At 42.9% G+C, this 19,110-nt stretch overlaps 1 protein-coding gene across 1 annotated transcript in view; it reads right to left on the bottom strand.

Moving 5' to 3' along the window:
* Positions 1–19,110, bottom strand: part of LOC121874003 — a 44,688-nt gene that overhangs the window by 9,088 nt on the left and 16,490 nt on the right. The window contains exons 4-10 of the mRNA XM_042377882.1: positions 12,483–12,579; positions 10,589–10,743; positions 9,329–10,291; positions 8,687–9,034; positions 8,425–8,566; positions 5,011–5,174; positions 4,474–4,569 (exon numbers count right to left, since the gene is read on the bottom strand). Coding sequence (XP_042233816.1) covers positions 4,474–4,569; positions 5,011–5,174; positions 8,425–8,566; positions 8,687–9,034; positions 9,329–10,291; positions 10,589–10,743; positions 12,483–12,579 — 1,965 coding nt within the window. The remainder of the gene's footprint in view (positions 1–4,473; positions 4,570–5,010; positions 5,175–8,424; positions 8,567–8,686; positions 9,035–9,328; positions 10,292–10,588; positions 10,744–12,482; positions 12,580–19,110) is intronic.

Genomic DNA, 19,110 nt, shown 5'->3' with positions numbered 1-19,110 from the left:
AGGTGTCAATACTTTCGAATCAGCCTGACTGTATAACGAGGTAGACAAGCGCCAACGCCGGAAGACGCTGCCGCCGCTCCTCCTGCACTAGATGTAGCCCTCCACATGTGCAACATCTGTGATCGACGCTGCCGGTCCCGTATCGGCCACTTTAGTCACCTCAGAACTCACCAACGGAGGTGACATCCTTAATAACTCATATCATTGTATCTTAATTGGATGATCGTCATACTCGATTCCGAGTGACAGCAAAGTAGTAATAGTAGTAGTGTGTGTGTGTGTGTGTGTGTGTATTCTGTTGTCTTAATTAATAAAATTCGCCATGTGGTGAAAGGAGAGAGCTGCGGACGTAAGTCTCCCCTGCAAGTACACAGCCTCTCTACCATGAAGACCCTTTAGTGCCTCTTCGTGGCAACGCACGGTAACTGGCTGTCTTGTGACCCCAGGCAAATTCTGTAAGGAATCTCAGAGCAGCAGTGTGCAGGTCCGCCTCGTGCGGAAACACCCTGACTCTTATCAACTACTGCACCCCCCCCCACCCCTCATTGCCTTGTGGATTAGTACGGGAGAACGTAAGACTAGGGAAGCTCACCCTATTATATAGCTGCAGTTGGGTGACCTGCGTCAGGTAGACTTCGATCGACTGGAGCTCTGGCAGTCTCCTGCATTCCTGGTCACCTGAAAATTTCAGTCGTCTTGCGAACACTCTTGCCACTGAAACTTGGTGATCAAGACCAAGCTGGTGGTGATGGGGTCAGCTCACCCACACCGTCACGATAATCCTTTCACCGAGCAGGCAATCCTGTTTCATTATCTCATCTCCATATTCATCAACACATTTTTATTGTCTTGCGGCGATGGGATAGGGTGACGGGGACAGTCCGAGGATGTGGCTGAGAGCTACTAATGCGAGTCCTGCATGCAGGTGGCATAGGAGTGATGGTCGTTGGCTGGATGGGCGAGGAACAGCATCCTCCTTCGGCAGCTTCCTATGTGACTGAGTAGTCCTCTTCAGGGAGCCCCACTCCTCACCCCTGACGGGGAAAGGTCGAGAAAAGGAGATCTAAAAATTGGCTGTTTCGTCAACTCCTGGGTGGCTCACCGTGGCCGTCAAGGCATCCCGTAATACGGTCTAAATATACACAATAACGAACGATTTCCCACACAGTTGCGGCTTGGAACGTCCGTACTTTCCTGGACACTCAAGAGGCAACGACAATACATCGTAGGCGTACCGTTCTAGTAGCGCATGTACTAAAAAAATGCAACATCGAAATTGCCGCAAGGACTCGCTGACGGAAGTGGGAGAAGGCGACACCTTTTTTCTGGAAAGGGTACTCAGCCCAGCGCCAACTGCATGGCGTGGTTTTGCTGTTCGTAATACCACCCTTCACAAAGTTCCAGAAATTCCGTTTGGATTAACTGAAAGACTGATGTCATGGCGCATCCTCTAACTAAAGGGCACTATGCAATTCTTCCCAGCATCTACGCTCCAGCATTAGATGCTGAAAATGTAGCCAAAGACTCCTTCTACGAGTCCCTGGATCATGCTATCCGCAGGACACCTCATAACGATAAAGTGATTTCAACGCAAAAGTCGATACAGACTCTCACCTATGGGGCCGCATTCTGGACCGCCAGGGCATCGGCAACATGAAAACCAATGGCCAAATAATAATCTAATTGTGCTCAGAGCATATTATAGGCGTGACTAATACTTTATTCCAAATTAAAAACAAGCACAAAACCTCCTGGATGCACTCAAGTTTGGAGCACTGGCACCTGATCGACTACATCATTGTGTGGTAACGTGACCAGCGAGAAGTTCTCCATACCCGGGCTATGAGAGGTACAAAGTGCTCCACCATCCTCCTTAATCTAATCTGCTCCAAGATAAGGCTTGAAAACTTCCCCCAAGTCCCATTACGACCTCCAAACCTAAAACACAATTGCAATGCCTTATAACCCAACAGTAGTTCAATGCCCTTATAACCCAACAGTAGTTCAATGCCCTTATAACCCAACAGTAGTTCAATGCCCTTATAACCCAACAGTAGTTCAATGCCCTTATAACCCAACAGTAGTTCAATGCCCTTATAACCCAACAGTAGTTCAATGCCCTTATAACCCAACAGTAGTTCCGCCGCCGCACTCTAGCTAAGCTTCTGTCTTCTTCACCCACAATCAATTTAAGCAGCAACACAATAGACGTGGACAATGAGTGGAGCAACCTCTGCTTGCCTTTATATGAAGTTTCCAAGGACATCCTCGGCATTACCAGACGAGATCACCAGGACTGGTTCGATGAGAACACTAATGGCATATACGAACTTCTTGCTACCAAAGATAAAGCCCACAATACCTTACTCCCAAACACACAATCTGGTACACTCAGACCCAACTGGTGGTCACTCAGGGCCGAAACATGAAAAACGAGTGGTGGTAAGTCAGAGCTCAAGAAATCCAGAGCTTCGCCAACAAAAACGACCATCAGGGCTTCTACTATGCCAGCAAAGCCATTCATGATCCCGTCAACCGCAGCATCACTCCAGTTAGATTACTCCACGGTGAACTCTCAAGGACAAACAGTAAATCCTGGATCGATGGGCGGAACACTTTGGTAGACTTCTCAGCCAAAGGAACCCTACTGAGCCCAACATATTGGGTACCATCCCAGAGTTGCCCCCGGCGGTAGAACTTGATACAGCACATGAGTTCTCTGGGACCCTGAGGGCTGTCAAGGGCCCCCAAAACAACAAAAGTGTCGGGCCAGACGGCCTGCCTTCAGAAATCTTTAAGCGCGGAGGCTACCTTCTCCTCCAGCATCTCCACCAACTCCTTCTTGCCACCTGGTCAACTGAAAATGTTCCCAAAAATGGCGGAACTCGAGCATCATAGTATTCTACTTGAAAAAAGGGTGATCGTCCCATCAGTGGCGAGAGTCGAGGCCTATTTCTGTTGGCTGTGGCAGATAAAATATTGGCCAGAATTATGCTTTGCAGATTAGCCCAACTCATTGTTGAAATCCACTCTGCCTGAGAAGCAATGTAGCTTCCGTAAAGGTCGCAGTGTACCTGATATGATATTTGCCAAACGTCGACTACAAGAAAAATGCCATGAACAAAATCGTGACCTCTATATAGCTTTTATTGACTTAACGAAAGCTTTTGATACCGTCAATAGAGAACATTTTTGGACAGTTCTCTCTAAAGTTGGCATCCATCCAAATTATCTTAAAATCCTCAAGAGCTTCCATGGGGACATGTAAGCCTGTGTACTTGCAGGAGGTCTGTGTGAAATAGGGGTGCGTTCTGGCCCACTTCATCTTTAATCTCTACCTCACAGTAATGACCCTGATCAGCAATAACTCATGCACGACGATGACGGCGTGAAGATCCAATTCCATTTAGACGGCAACCTGTTCAACCTCCGCCGCCTCCAGGCAATAACAAAAACGTCGACCTTCCACCTCCTGGAGCTCCACTATGCTGGCGATTGCTCACTCGTTGCTCAATTCCAAGAGGTTATCCAACACAGTCTCTTGGTTATTCTCCACTGTATTACAGACCATCGGACTGCAATTTAACATCCATAAAACAGAGATAATTGCTCAACACAGAGGTACAGACCCACCACCTGCATTCCTGGTCAACGGAGAGCCTATCAAACAAGTAGAACATTTTACCTACCTCTGTAGCGTTCTTTCCCCCAAACACAAAATCGACGAGAAGATTCGGGTTTTGATCCATTCTGCAGCCGCCTTCATTGGCCATCTACACTGCAGAGTATTCGATAATAACAGACTCAAAGTCACAACCAAACTTTTTGTTTACCAAGTTGTGTGTATTTCCCCCATCTTATTCGGTTTGGAGGCGTGACACTTACGAACCAAAGGCACATCGGATCTCTTGAGGCCTGTCAAACTTTCCAGCATGAAAGTATTTCTGGCGAAGCAACAGATGCAATGGAAGGGGCACGTCATCCGCATGCCAGAGCACCGACTCCCAGACAGATCCTCTACGAGCAGCTGCCCGAGGTATGCTGCAACCCTGGAGGACATTGCTCAAGAAATGTAACATTCTTCCAAAGTATCTCGAGACCATTGCATCCGACAGAAGTATAGGGCCCTCCACCTGTACCCAAGGTGTCAAACATCTCGAGAACGAGAGCAATAGGGCTAGATGTGTACGTAGGGAAAGGAGAAAATGTTCGCGCTCCCAGAGACCTCTCGAGACCAGCCCAATGTGCAAAACAGTTTGAGTGTCAAAGCTCGGACTCCAGAGCCACATCCAGTGGCACCGCCGAACACATCCCTCGTTTACTACTTATCATCATCGATTTTATATTGAAGCAGAGTTGTCGTCAACTACGACGAACAACCTTAAGCTAAGCTAAGTGTGTGCATGTATTTTATATTCTGTTGATTTAATTTACAAAATCTGACACTTACGGCAACAATCACACGTGGCATACCTGGACGGCGGCGGACATGTTACCACGGGCGGTGAGCGTCTCGTTGACCAGCTCGTACTCCAGCAGCCGCCGCTCCCCTGTGAACTTCACCTCCTCCTGTAATGCGTAACAGCGTGAAATACGAGTGTTACTGAGAACTAAGATATATAGAAATATATTTAATTTCTGTGATGATGATATTAAACAAAAGAAGTTAAAAAAAATCATATTAATAGCCTATTACTGCTGGGTGTGTGTGTGTGTGTGTGTAAAAATGCGATACAATTGTTCGTGAGCGGTACTCTTACAAGATACCAATGCAAAAGTGAAAAAGGCTAGTCTATATTATATATAATATTAATATAACATTGTATATACTATATATCATTCTTAGTTTTTATGAGTTGGTTTTTTTTAAGAAAAAAAATCACGGCAGAACTTACATTGGAAAGACAAGTAGATCTTATATGTTCAATATATGTGCTGATAGACTCATCAAAATCTGCCAAAATAACACACTTACCTAAAACGCACTACAAAAACTGAATCTTAACCTACTTGAAGAAGTAAAATCTTGCCTACTGCTTGGTCAGGAATGGAGTAGACCAGAGAACATCTCTGAGAGTCAAAAGGGTAGGCATAAAGCAGGAACTGGCACATAGCTATTACTGTATACTGCTGCACCAGCTTCACAGTGCTGTTCACCCCGCGGTACAACTCATCTGAAGTAGAAGAAAACAAATGGATGGAATGCGTGTGCAAGTCTTGGAGGATATAATTATACTGAAATCTTTACCGAGGTCTTCATTACCTGTAAAGATGAAACTAGGAATTTTTCAGCAAAAGAAAACCAAAGATAAACTTAACACGAAAAGTAGCCTAAAGGAATTCCTGAATATTTTATTCTGGCAAACATTCATACTGATTAGGGGCCGTACTCTTAGTTGACATGACCTACGGTGATCCCGACCATCGGGAACCCGAAGCTTAAGATGGCAGGTGATATTCTAGAATAGGGTTCAGGCACTCCTATGGGTTGGGGTTCCGATCCACTGGGCAGGACTACCAACACATGGGCAAAATGACCAGTGGCTGGCATGCTGTGAGTCAGCTGTTACATAGAAACAAATGACACCTGATTTAATATAATTCAGGATATTTTCAGCTTCAGAGTCCCTGTTTCCTTTGCGATGAGGGTGACTGAGTTGATCTTATACATCGTCACTTTGGTGACATGTATATAAGATGATTGGTTCCCGGCAGATTTCAAATGGCAAGCACAAAAAACCAACACTGACCATGCTTAAGATCAACTCAACTTGCTATATGAAATCAACTTGGAACCTAATCATGCTTCTTAATGGCTGCTCCCAGAATTTTATATACCAGCTACATGTCCGAGAATACTAGATAGTCTTTGTAAAATTAACTTGTAAGGCCGTACACTTTAAACTGATGTAACGAAGGGTGTTATAAACGAATTATTATTCATAATGTGTGAAAATACATTATTCAGGTGTCCAAAGTTCTAATTTCGAACTTTAATTTAGGGGTAGGACTGCAAATAGAACAAATCTAACCAAACTTACTGTTTTACCTACCTACCGAAACGTACATATTTATTTATTTATTTATTTATACTCATAAAAAAATGGGGAGGGGAGGAAAGAAGTTTCGAACTATGAATTTTCGACACCGGAATCATATATTCCGATACATTATAAATCACTTTTTTTTCTATAACATTGTTTCATAAAACCAGGTAAGGAGGTCAGTGTAGCATCCTTCTATCGTTCTTTTTAATTTTGTTGAGGGCTATTTTGAATCTTATAGTTATTTTCCCTCGTATTGGTGGCGCATGACACCACAAATAAATGTCCCTGATTCACAATTTTCTTCACTTTCAGAATTCGGAGGTTTCAATTAGATCTGTCCTATTGTGCCGTGTTTCAAGGGTTGTTAGTCTTTTGATAATCGAGATGACATGCAGTAGTTCCGGAGTCATCCTAGTGGCTCTGTTGCATCTTTCATAGGGATGTTAGATATTTCGGGAGATAGGGTTTCCATGCCTGTATACAGTAATCCAGACTGGGTCATACTTGAGATTTGTACAGTTGAAGGAGCATTTTCCTGTCTTTGTATTCGAAAATACACTTAATAATTCCCAAATCTGTTTTTGCTTTTCTTACTGCTACCCTCACTTGTTGCATCGCCTTCAGTGAATTATCTATCACAACGTCTAGATAGTTGTAATTAGGATTGTTGTATCCTGTGTGTGTAGGGTCTTGCATTTCGTAATGTAAAAGAGCATTTGCCAGTTTTGGTACTCCACTGCGATTTTTTTTCCATTCAGAATGTTTTCTGTTTATTATCACTCTTCGTTGCCTGTCTTCGATCCAGTTGTTATTCCACTTCAAAATCTTGCCTGTGATGCCATGTGCCTGGATCTAAAGAGGCTAGTCATACTGTACAAGTGGGACTTTGTCAAACGCTTTGGAGATATCCAAACACGTCTAGCATGAGCACACAACTTTGACAGCAGGACTTAAGCAGGGAGACCTGACACCGATCTTATGAAAATCGTTGCATCTTTCACTCAAGCATCGACTGTGGAAGTTGAAGTTGGTTGACTGTTTGCATTCGTTTCAAGTTTCTTCAGGAGAACAGATTTTCCAGTTTTATTGATTAATCCATTAAGATGTGCCAGAGATGCAGGCACAGGGGTAATAGGGTAACTCACAACTTCAGGAAGATCAATATAAATTTCTGTGGCAAGGTATAATAACCTTCCAAATAAGTCTCCTGTTGCTTGTACCTCTGGGATCTTCATATCTCTCCCAGTTAATTTAACTTTTACTTTCTCTGTTGCAAAGTTCTTCACACTATGCCGTGGTAGTGGCTTATAATCTACTTGCAACTTTATAACAGCCTCTTACGACTCAACACACCACTTCTGGCCAACATCAATACTCTGTGTCAACTTTTCTTTCACTTTTTCTGAAACTGCACAGCCATTTGAAATGCAATACAGATTTTCATGACTAACAGTTTCATAGTGATATCTTATACAAATTAAGTACAATATTTAATTACAAAACCTCATCCCTCAGTTATAGTACTGACTGTAAATATTGTCTAGTAATACCGATGCAAGTGACGCCTATGTCATCTAAGCTCATGGTCTTTTAAATGACCCCGGCGCACCAATGTCCAGCAGAGGTTGGCAAATTATTAGCCAGTTACACTCAATTGGCCAAGTTTTCTGACTCAAATCACTAGTTTTTTACTGAAGCTTCTTATAATCGGTTCCTACTTTCCAAAACTGCCTGCTCGTGGCATAGTTGCTGCAGTGATGTCATAATTTAATTGTGCATAGATTTATTTTCTATAATAAAGAGAGAAAACACAATTTGGGTTGGAAACTTTACCCAGAAACAATTATTTGTGTACTTCTGTGTGACCGCTCTACAGGATTATCTAACAAGGATTACACAAAGTACAATCAATTTCCTCAGTCTGTAATCCTCCTACTAACAATTCTCACTGTATCTTAATGATGAGTATACCTCTCATTACACAAGTATGGACAGACAGGCAGACAGACAGAGAGGGTGATTCGTGCACTTTCTTATTCCATAAAAATCTTCAGGACTGCACTACTTGACCTTAATTCACCACCACCGTCATCAATACTCTACCTCCTCTTTAACACTGTCTCCAGAATTCATTATCCTCACCTGCCAGCATCTTTACTATCAGGTATTCTTCCACCATTACCTTATTTAACCGGTCTCAGTATCACCAACATCCTCCCTGTGTTACAAATTGGTACGTCACGTCCTGCATCGTATGAGAGCAGAAGACCTCATGTCACAACAAAGTAATAGTGCACAAATGCAACTGCTTGAGAAGTAACTGTAAACAAATATAAAACATAATAGGGATATAAAATCCATGTAAGACTTGGCGGACCTTCTGAGTAGTTGGAATCATCGTCAGGCAGAGGATCCGCATCTCGGCGCACCAACAGTCTCACTCGCCTCATCTGCAGGTCGGTTGGACTGTAGGTCCCATCCTTCACCAGAATGTCCGGCAGCCACAGTTTATCAAAGCTCTAGAATACACAACACACTACTCCCTTAGGCTCTAATTAACTAATGATATATCATTATATATTATATACTGTACAGATCAAATGTTGAAACGAGATGTAAAGAAATATTAGCGGTCTAACCTTTGCTTCGTTGGGAAAGTCTCCTTGTCGGAGGTTCCTCAAAATGAGCCTCGCGTCTCTCCACTTGATGCTTTGAATGATGTCAATTGCCAAATTGAATCCCAAGATGTCAAATTCCCTGATTGATGTGATGTCGAGCGAGATGCGGAGAGACATCAGTGGGGAATTTACTGCCGGTGGCGCAAGTTCCGCAGAATATCCCTCAGGAAACGTTATAACATCACAGTTAAGTTCGTCAGTATTATCTGGACAGTCAACCTCTTGGTCACAGCGTTTGATCTTCTTGATGCATGACCCATCACTACATGTGAAATCAGTAATGCCGCATGATGTTAGCAGTAACTGCACCTATTTGCAAAGAATTCATGGTAAGACCGCCATGCATCATGAGATTCCGGCATATTAGTGTTAGCGTACAATACTTTGGATGAAGCTAGTTACATGTATTCATAAAATATTTTATTGGATATTAGCAGATTTTTCATTCATATGTATTTCAACATTTATTTTTCCGGTATGCAGGAAATTTAGATAAACTGAAACATGAAAACTAGATGTTGAATATAAATAAATATAAATCGTGATATCTCATGATAATGAGAGATGAATCACTAATGTTCCACAAGTAAAGTATTAACATACCTGATCCTGACCACAGGCGTCGCCCTTCACGTCCCAGGTATGTAAGCCGAATGGGTAGTCATCTGGCTTGTTTGATTTCATTCGGGCCTCCACGGACCCATCGAGGCGGCTCTTGATCAACCAAGAATTGTTATTCCAAGTCATTCTGCTCAAGAAGAGGCCTTCTAATACTGGTTTCATGTTGTAGTAATCATACGGAGAGTAAAAACGATCAAATTTTGAGAGGTTGCAAAGTCCACGCAAATGAAGTTTAGGAGTTGATGTGAAGTTGCATATTGGGCATTGAAGGATGTTGCAGGGTGATGCAGCCCACTTGTATTTGAAGTTAATGGCTCCAACAGCCATGCAGCTATGTTCCTCAGTGGGGTTCTCCCAGCCGGGGGCGAACTTGGCCCACGTCAGGGGCTTCCCATCTGATACTCTTGTCCACCCTCCACTTGTATGATTTGCCACTACGCCAAACCAAAATGAGGTGCCCCAACTATCTGCACAGTAGTTGTTAAATTCTTCATACTTGTCGTATATAGCAACGTTTTCCTCAGGATTTGTGGGAATGATAATGTCTCCAGTAAAAAAGCTACACATTGCTAGTGATCTGTCAAAATTAATTCTTTCGGGTATTATCATCACCCGATCAGGTTCTTGAGAACAAATGTCCTCTCGACTCATTTCGTACAACTCGATGTCACCACTTGCTTTTAACATAGTCATGTTTAATTCAAACTTATATAAAGGTGAACGCAACTCACTCACTGGCTTGCAAGAAGCAAAATTCTTGAGATTTTCAAGCGATAAGGCAACATCATAAAACCTAAAGTCAGCCAGATCACCGTGAATAGCCTCGATGAACATAAGATCAGCTGCAGGGTTATAGTTCTGTCCCAACAGGAAGCGGCCGCCGCCCCGCACTTTGTGAAGCTGTTCACGTGAGACGCCTGGACGTCGAATAAGTGCCATATGTACCTGATATATACAAATATTATATATATATATATATATATATATATATATATATATATATATATATATATATATATATATATATATATATATATATATATATATATATATATATATATATATAATTACGTTAAAGGAAACCTATTAAACATATGTGAAAATGTTCCATTTCATATCATGCTTTAAAAATGGTTATAGCTATTAATTAAATGGTAATTTCACAAATGTAGTAAGATACAACTATAATTTAGTGAGGAACTCCGGATTTAAAGATAATATCTTTGAAAATGGGTGACTCACCAGGTCATCGAAGATCATGTACTGGACGTCCTTGGTCATGTCCGCAGACAGACATATCTGGTGCCAAGTGTACAGGCGGAGGGGTACCGCCATCTCCATAAACCCCGTGTACTTACAACACTCCAGCCGCAGGTTGGACTGAGGCCAGTCAATACCTTCAGACAAAGAATAATTCGGAATAAGCACATTCGTTGAAGAGGCTCAGAGACCTATAACAACGCAAGTATTTTTTATCATTTGTTAAATCAAAAGTTGAGCATAATCTGATCAGAACCGAAATAGTTTGTCTACTTATACGTTGACCCGGTTATCATCCAATCGATAAATTTCCCTTCTTTTCCAAGTGATTGGAAAGTTCTAGTTCCCAATAATCAACTAATTAAATGCTTCACGGATATTCATCTTCATTACTAAATTTCTTGTCTTTAAGATGACTGTCACCTATCCCCCTTTTCGCTTTTTCACACAGTTATTCTAAAGTAAACATTGTTTTTATATTCGTCAGCCATGTACTTAATCGACTACTCCTGGATAGCAGCTTCATCAGTTTGAGTGTAAGAGAAAAATTATCAGAACTGATCACTGCAGACACTGAATATTATACACAATTTTATTTTCGTATCAGGTTGGAACTTATCGGTCAAAGCAGTATATAAAGTTTTTGTACAGACGAATAAATTAGTCATAAAATAAAATCAGATCTTATTCATGAAATCAACCAGAATTCATCCATCAAAGTTAAAGAAAAATAGACATTAAATGCGACAGAGCAAATAGCCCCCAAACAGAAAATAGAACAAGAATTTAATGTGATCGTTTTCCGAAAAACTTCTGAATAAAAAATCGAAGTGGTGGAAAAATTCTCAAAACATTCGCTCACCACATTCCATTCCATTGGTTAAGTCTGGTAGACGTTCGACTAATATTAGTTGAGGAAATAAATTATTTCTGATCGTCCCCCTTATTTCTGTCAAGGTTGCTTGTGCCTCTCACGGCTACAGGCGATATGGATTTATGCTGGAGCTGACGTTTGGATGCACCCTGGTATTTCAATGTTTCCACTCTTCTTATTGTTTTATTCATATAACTAACATTTATATATAACATGAAAGAGCAAGGCTTAACCTGTTCATTCTGAGAAGGCATGGAATATATGTATTAACAAAAAGAGGAAACGTGGAGTGGACTCTGCTTCACTACAGGCTGATGAGAGTGTCCCAAGACCCCACACCTTCTAAGTATAGAACATGCTGTATTTGGGAAATTTCCAGGGTAAGAGTGGAGTCTTATGTTTGGAATAAATTGCAATATCCTTGCCTCTTTTAACAACATGGCACAAGAAAGGTAAAGATAAGTAAACATATTCAATTTAGAACTTTGTTTTTCTAGCTTTCAACCATTATTTTTTCCAACACGGTAAGACCTATATTCAAAAACAAAAAAGCTTGAAATTTTTCAGAAAATAAGACTAAAACTAAAGGTCTTGAGTTACTCTAAAATCATAGAAACATAATCAATCGCTCGGGGAAATATATATTATCTATATTAGGGTAATTTTCCTGTTTCATATTATTATTTTTTATTTCTCTGAACTGTGCATACGACCATCTCACTTAATTTTTAATTTTAGGGTGTAACATATTTTTGCCCCAATATTTTTGTCAAATGAACTGAAAATTTCAATGAAACCTTTCGATTGAATGCAAAGAACACACACACACACATATATATATATATATATATATATATATATATATATATATATATATATATATATATATATATATATATATATATATATATATATATATATATATATATATATATATACATTGACCAACCAAAATCAGAGCGAGCATAACCCTGAGGTTGCTAACAGTACAATAATTCTTACCCAGCATAATCTCCTGGTAGTGTTCGCCGGTGGTGTAGCTGAAGATGGTGTTGAGGCGGGATAAATGGAACAGTCGAAGCCTCACACACACAGTCCACTGAGGGTGTAATAGGATAGGTCGGTGGAACTGAGTACATTCTTAGACGCAAAGTGTACGATGACGGGTATTATTTTTATAATTATTTTTGGCTGGGTGGGTTTTCCCTTGAGAAATAGTTTCAATTTACTGTAAGTACTTAAGAAAATATGTTACAAGCTAACAATAGTTACATATACTGTTTCGTAGTGTTTTCCAGTAGTAGTTGTCATTAGTTTTTGTTAATGAATCGTATTGTAGACAAGATGCAGTATTGTAATTGATAAAAGTGGCTGAGTTAAAGTCACGTACACGGAAATATAAAATTTTCACATGAAACTGGCGGTGATTATATGTAGGGATAGACCTTAATATTAATGCTATCTGTTGCGTGTCAGTTATGGATATGGTAAAAATTTATACATGATAATCTTCTAATAGCTATGCCAACTGTGTTCACATATCTTTTATCCCTAAACAACGTATTCATCTTTAGATGAAAACACAACTCTCGCAGCTATACTAAAATAGTAATATATTTTTCGTGTCAACACCTGTTAAGCCCGTGTTAAGAATAATACGCAGCTGAAACTCATTTTCAAGTACGCCAGGAAGTTAGAAAACTGGCAAAATAAAAGTGATTGAATAGGTATTACTTTACAGCAATTAAATTTATAAAATTAAATAAGCAGTAAAACAGATTAGATTATAAAGTATGGGGATCAATCATCAAGCAATCAGAGTACTGTCTGAGGAATGGCGACCACAGTCTTCCTCTTTAAACGTTCTTTAACTGTTTTTATCAATACTCCAAGGTTTTGTATCACTCGGGGACCCAGTTTTTAATTTCAGTCATCCATCCCAGCCTCTGCCTTCTCTTGCCCTCCGACCCTCAACTTTGTCCATTTATATTTCTGTTATTATTCTTTCATCCTTTTTAATATAACCAAAGTATCTATTTTTTTTCTGTACATTTCATTTAACGTATTTCTCTTGAAGTTTTTGCTAATTTTCGTACTTCTTCATTTATTTTCATGTCAGTGTAGCTAATTCTTAGCATTCGCCTATAACACGACATTTCAAAGGCTTCCAGCCACTTTCTGTTGTCTGTTCAAAGCCTCCACGCATCTGACCCATACAATAGTCCTTGCCATATAAGGCCTTTCTTTACCATTTTTCTCAAATTAAGTAAAAATCTCTTTTCATTAGGTCTTTTAGATTATTAAATGCTGTTTTCCTTGCCATATTCTTTTTTCTTCCTTAGATCCACCATCACAGCTAATATTACTTCCCAAATACAAATTTTTTTCCACTTGTTTAAGTTCCCTGTTGCCTACCATAATTATTATTTTCGGATATATTTCCAATATGAAAGCAACCATTGTATTCTTCTTTATAGCAATAACTCTAAAACCACATTTTTTTCATTTTTTCCAATAATCTGTTCACGAGATTTTGTAATGCCTCTTCACTATCTGTGATAAGAGCAGTATTTGATATTACTTTACCATTAAATTTTAGTTCTACATTATCACTTATAATTTCTCTCATTAAGAATTCTAAAATATATAATACAATGTTCGAGATAGTACACAGCCTTGTCTTACTCCCTGTCTAACTGTGAACCAATTAGTAGGTAGTAGGTATTAGGCAGCTACCAAACAGGGAGGTACTACCGCCACATGGCATCACGAAAATTGTGACCAAATCCTAGGTTGCTGATCTGACTTTCTGCCTCATTTACACATAATTGCAGGGTCTCAATTCTTTCTCTTACTATTGACAACACAACATACATATATATTTTTTCACTTTGATCTTTTTTTTCATTTTTGTATTTCCTTCTGGTTCTTTATATTATTATTATTATTATTATAATTATTATTATTATTATTATTATTATTATTATTATTATTATTATTATTATTATTATTATTATTATTATTTTATTTTGTTATTCTTTATTATGATTATGATTATCATTATGATTATCATTATGATTATCATTATTATTATTATTATTATTATTATTATTATTACATTTTCGGCCCCCAGGCCCGGATGTGGGTCAGTGACCTGTGCCCGTAAAGAAAAATAAATAAATAAATAAATAAATAAATTACTACCACTGTCGTCTCCTATTGCCATATTTTTCGAAGATCTCTATAAGATTATTGGGATTTACCTTATCAACAGCTTGTTCAAAATCAAGAAAGCAGATATACAAATTTCATTGGACCTATAAACCGCTTTCACTCAAAATTCTCAAACCAAATATAACTTCTTTAGTTCCCATTTTCTTTCTAAATCCTGTATTTTGCCCATCAGATAACTCACTTTCTATTTTAAACTTATTCTACTGAAAATTATATTTAATAAACTTTGCAGGTATAACGTATTAAGCTTATTGTTCTAAACTGGGTTAAACAGATATATTGATAATGTCAATTCTTAGTGAGATGAGCTTCTCTAGTGCACTTGCTATTAGACCTCATAAGATATCACCCTATGAAGGTGACAGGTCAAATTTTAACACATCTAGAATAGTCTAGGCTGCACTAGTAGTAGAAGAAAACATGACAAAGAAAAGGAAACAGTGCAAGAGAGCTGTGCCAAGTCACTGCTTGCCTGAGAGTTAACTGAAGTGTTCATTCCTTTTTGTCCTCCTGCTGTAGGTAGATGTTTCCAGACTCTTCTCCTGCTTCAGATTCTTATTGCATAATGGTTAGTGTCTATTGTGCTTCCACACCTCTGTGCATTTATATATTTGCAGTCTGCCAGAATGACTTCGTTTTTTTAGTTAATTAGGAAGGGGGAGTGTTGTTTTGCTAGTTTGGGTTGTTTGGTTTGTACCAGTGCCCTCCTGTCTTCGGCCATTTTTAGGCTTTTTGCTTTTCCTTTTTAAGTGTTTTAGCACCTTTTCCCCCTTTTTTATTCTTGTGTGGTGCTTCACGCCAAGGGATTCCCATAGTTTCTTTTTTCCCCATGTGGGTGACCCTAATTGTGTGAGTGCTGTTGTCTCTTTTTCCAGTCCTTGTAGCCACGTGCTGTGGTTTCCAAGCTGGTGCTCATTCCTCCTCTTCAAGTTGCTCTGATAGTTTTAGGTTTTCCCACCCTAATTGTATTTCTCCCTCTACCTCTGTTTGTGTATTATTTTGTCAGACACATGCTACGCTGAGTCGTTACTCGCTTTCTTTGTCTGGCTTGGTTTATTTTTTTTGGCTTGGAGAGGCATCTGTAGTACCGCCTTCCTCCCTACTTTGTCTGTTCTAGGACGGGTGGTGGCCGCTTTTTTCGATAGGATTTCGGTGGGGCAGGTGTGCGGGAGGGGGTTAGGGGGTTCTCTCCCCCTCTCCCATCATCCCATCTCTTCCCCATCTTCAATTTTTTTGCCGGTTTGCCTGCCTTTCTTCTTCTCTGGTTTGTTCGCCTTCATCCTCGCCCCTGCCCAGATAATGTACCCGGGTGGGCCCCGAGGTGTTTGGACAGGTTCCAAAAGGTTGGCCGTGCGTGGACGTCGACAGGTTCGACCTGAGTCGCTGTACGGTGTGCTCTGAGTGGGAAGCAGTTCTCCTTCACGATGCTGAAGGAGATGTGGCTTCTTTCCACATTTTCTGACAGTCAGCTTCGGCATCGCTGGGCGACAACCTCCAGTTCTTACAGACACCGAGGCATCCGTCCTCTCCTGGAAGGACCAGGATCTCTTCCCAGTTGCGGATGTGCCGCCACTGAGGGCCCCGGGGAGAGTCCACTCTACCGAGGACCCTAAGCCGAGGTCTCCCCCCATCCGGCTTCCCAGTCGGCCTCAGTGGAGCCCACCTCTCCCCGCCCTGGGGCTTCGGGCTCTCCACAGCACGTTCCGGGAGGCGAGTGCTCACTCCTCCTCCAGTCGCCACCATCACCGCTCCGGGAGTCTCGCTAAGTCCTTCTACAGCAGGCACCACAGCCCCAAGTAGCCTAAGGAGAGTGGCCACCAGGAGAAGCGGACTCAAAAAGAGGAAGCGGCGATCCTCGAACCCCGCGACTCCACCAGGGCCTCAGCTGGGTTGTCCCTGCAGCCCATAGTGTCCTTGGAGAGGGGGTCCTTTCCCCTTCCAGACCTCCACCTTCACCAGCCCTCGCCAAGTGGCTCGGCTAGAACGGACCATTCTCCCCTACCGACATCCTTCGGCTCCTTCCACCCGTTCCAGGCAACGTTCCATGGTGCCGCCGGGTGGGATGGCCCTCTACCCCCTCCATCGCTCTATCAAGGCCAGTCCCCAGTCGCTCAGACGTCACAGCCAGAGATGCTGGCCACCCCGGACAGTGCACCCAATCACCCCAGCCCTGCCACTGAAGATGTTGGAGGCTCTGTCTTCCTGGCTCGGGATGCAGCAGCTGCAGCAGCAACAGGCCCAGGCCCAGGCCCCCTCCATCCAACATACTGTGGAACGGAGATCCCACCCTCGCTCCCTTTCCCCGAACCCATTAGTGTTCTCGGAGTCCGGTTCCGAGCCAAGGAGGGCCGGGTCCTCACAGTGGCTGCCTGACTACGCCGTCTCATACCAGGAGTCGGTCTCAGCAACTCTCCAGCCCCTACAAGGCCCAGGCCTTCGTCAGGACAAGATACCTCCTCGGACCGACGAGCGTTCCCCTCTATTTTAAGACACCTAATGACATCATCAGCCAGGGAGTGTACAAGTGGTCTCGGGTCCCACCTGACTGGTGTGTGCACTGGCACCAGAGGAAATTGGCCATTTTTTTCGAGAATAAAGCAGGAGGGAGGATGTAATTTTCTCTCCTCGGTCCGACCTAGAGGTCCGACGACGGGCGGACAACAAGGATAGGAGTACTTTGAGTTCCGGCAGCTCTGCCTGTCGAGAAAGGAGATGGTCCCAGCCCTGTTAGGAAAGTGATCGATCGCGGCCCTGGACGCATTAGACTCTCTGGCCTCCTATTCAGTGCTGTCTACTGCAGATCCATACCGTATGGCAACGATACAAGACGGTAACAGTGCAGCCCGGGCAGCCGACCAGGCCCTCCTTCCAGGGGAGTCGGTGGACCTGCACCTACAGTCGATCTGGACGGTGGCGGCTGGAAGGAACAGCTCCCCCATCACATTCTCCCCTGCGAGACGAGTTGAAGTTCCTGTGGGCTCCGAAATTAACCCAGTTCTCTCTCCCATGGCAGGCCTCTCAGGTAGCCCAGACCACCGTGACCAAGACGCCATAGAGAGGCAGAAGGCGGCCCTCACCTTGTCCACAAAGGCAGGACTGGCCCAACTCGGCGCCGGGTTGAAGGCACTGGCCGACAACCCTAACCCCCCTCACCCAGACTCGGCATCCGGCGTCAACTGGGCCCTATCTACCCTCTCTTCCTGACTCTCCTCCGCCTCGGCCATCAACCTTCACTCTCAGCTGGATAAGGCGGTTGGGGTCCTGCTGGAACTTCGGCGGGAGGCTTTCAGACACCGGGATGCGGAAGTAGGCAAGGCCTGTTATGGCTGGCACACCTTACCCCGTCCCTGGGATCAGGGACGGGGTTATTCACTGTCCCCAAGAAGGACTCGAACAGGGAGAGATTGGTGGTGGTGGATCTCAGCCGCCTGAACCGTTTTATCAAGCTGCACCATTTTCGAATGGTGTCCGTAGCTCAGGTCTGCCTACATCTCAAATAGGGGGCCTGGCTATCTTTCATGGACCTGGAAGACGCCTACTGACACGTACCAATTCACAGGAGGTTCAGAAAGTTTCTGGCCTTCCAGGTGGAGGGGGACGTGTTTCAATTTACCCGGCTCCCTTTCGGTCTTTACTTAGCCCAGGGAGTCTTCACCAAAATCGTGAGGGTCTTGCCAGGAAGCTCGCCCACCACAAGGTAGACGTCCTTATGTATCTGGACGACTGACTGATCTCGTCCTCGTCCAAAGAAGAAGGCGAATCAAGCACCAGAGTAGCACTGGCCACGGCAAAGGGCATGCATTTCAGAATCAACAACCCGAAGTCCTCCCTTTCACCATCACAACAACCGGTGTGGCTGGGGATGGAGTGGGACACCTCCACGGCTTCCCTCTGCCTCTCCCCAGACAACGCACGATGAATACTCCGGTGCCCCTTTGTCGCCTCAAAGTCGACCAGCTTCACTCGCCACCAGTGGAAGACCATCCTAGGCTCCCTCAACTACTTGGCAGAGGTGGTACACCTGGGTCGTCTGCTTCTCAACCGCCTGACCAGGGAGGTCAACGCGGCCATCCCGGTCGAATTCAGGGATCTCGCACGTCCCATGAACCCTCATTTGTCCGCCCTTCTACGCCCCTGGTTGTCTCGCAAGTCCCTATGCAAGTGGACGCTCTTGGTCTCACCAGCGCCCACCCTCCTCTTAGCGTCGGATGCCTCTGACATAGGCTGGGGGTACCAATCTTCCAAGGGTCACCAACAGTTCGGAGACTGGACAGACGAGTGGAGGGCGACTCACATCAATGTACAAGAGCTGTATGCGGCATGGAGATTCTTGGAGGACAACAAGACTACCCAGGACGAAACCATCTGTTTCGAAATGGAACAGCACTGCAGCCGT

This window comes from Homarus americanus, unplaced genomic scaffold (genome assembly GCF_018991925.1).
Source record: "Homarus americanus isolate GMGI-L3 unplaced genomic scaffold, GMGI_Hamer_2.0 scaffold25827, whole genome shotgun sequence".
NCBI classification, from domain to species: Eukaryota; Metazoa; Arthropoda; class Malacostraca; order Decapoda; family Nephropidae; genus Homarus; species Homarus americanus.
This window is presented reverse-complemented; position numbering and strand designations above follow the sequence as displayed.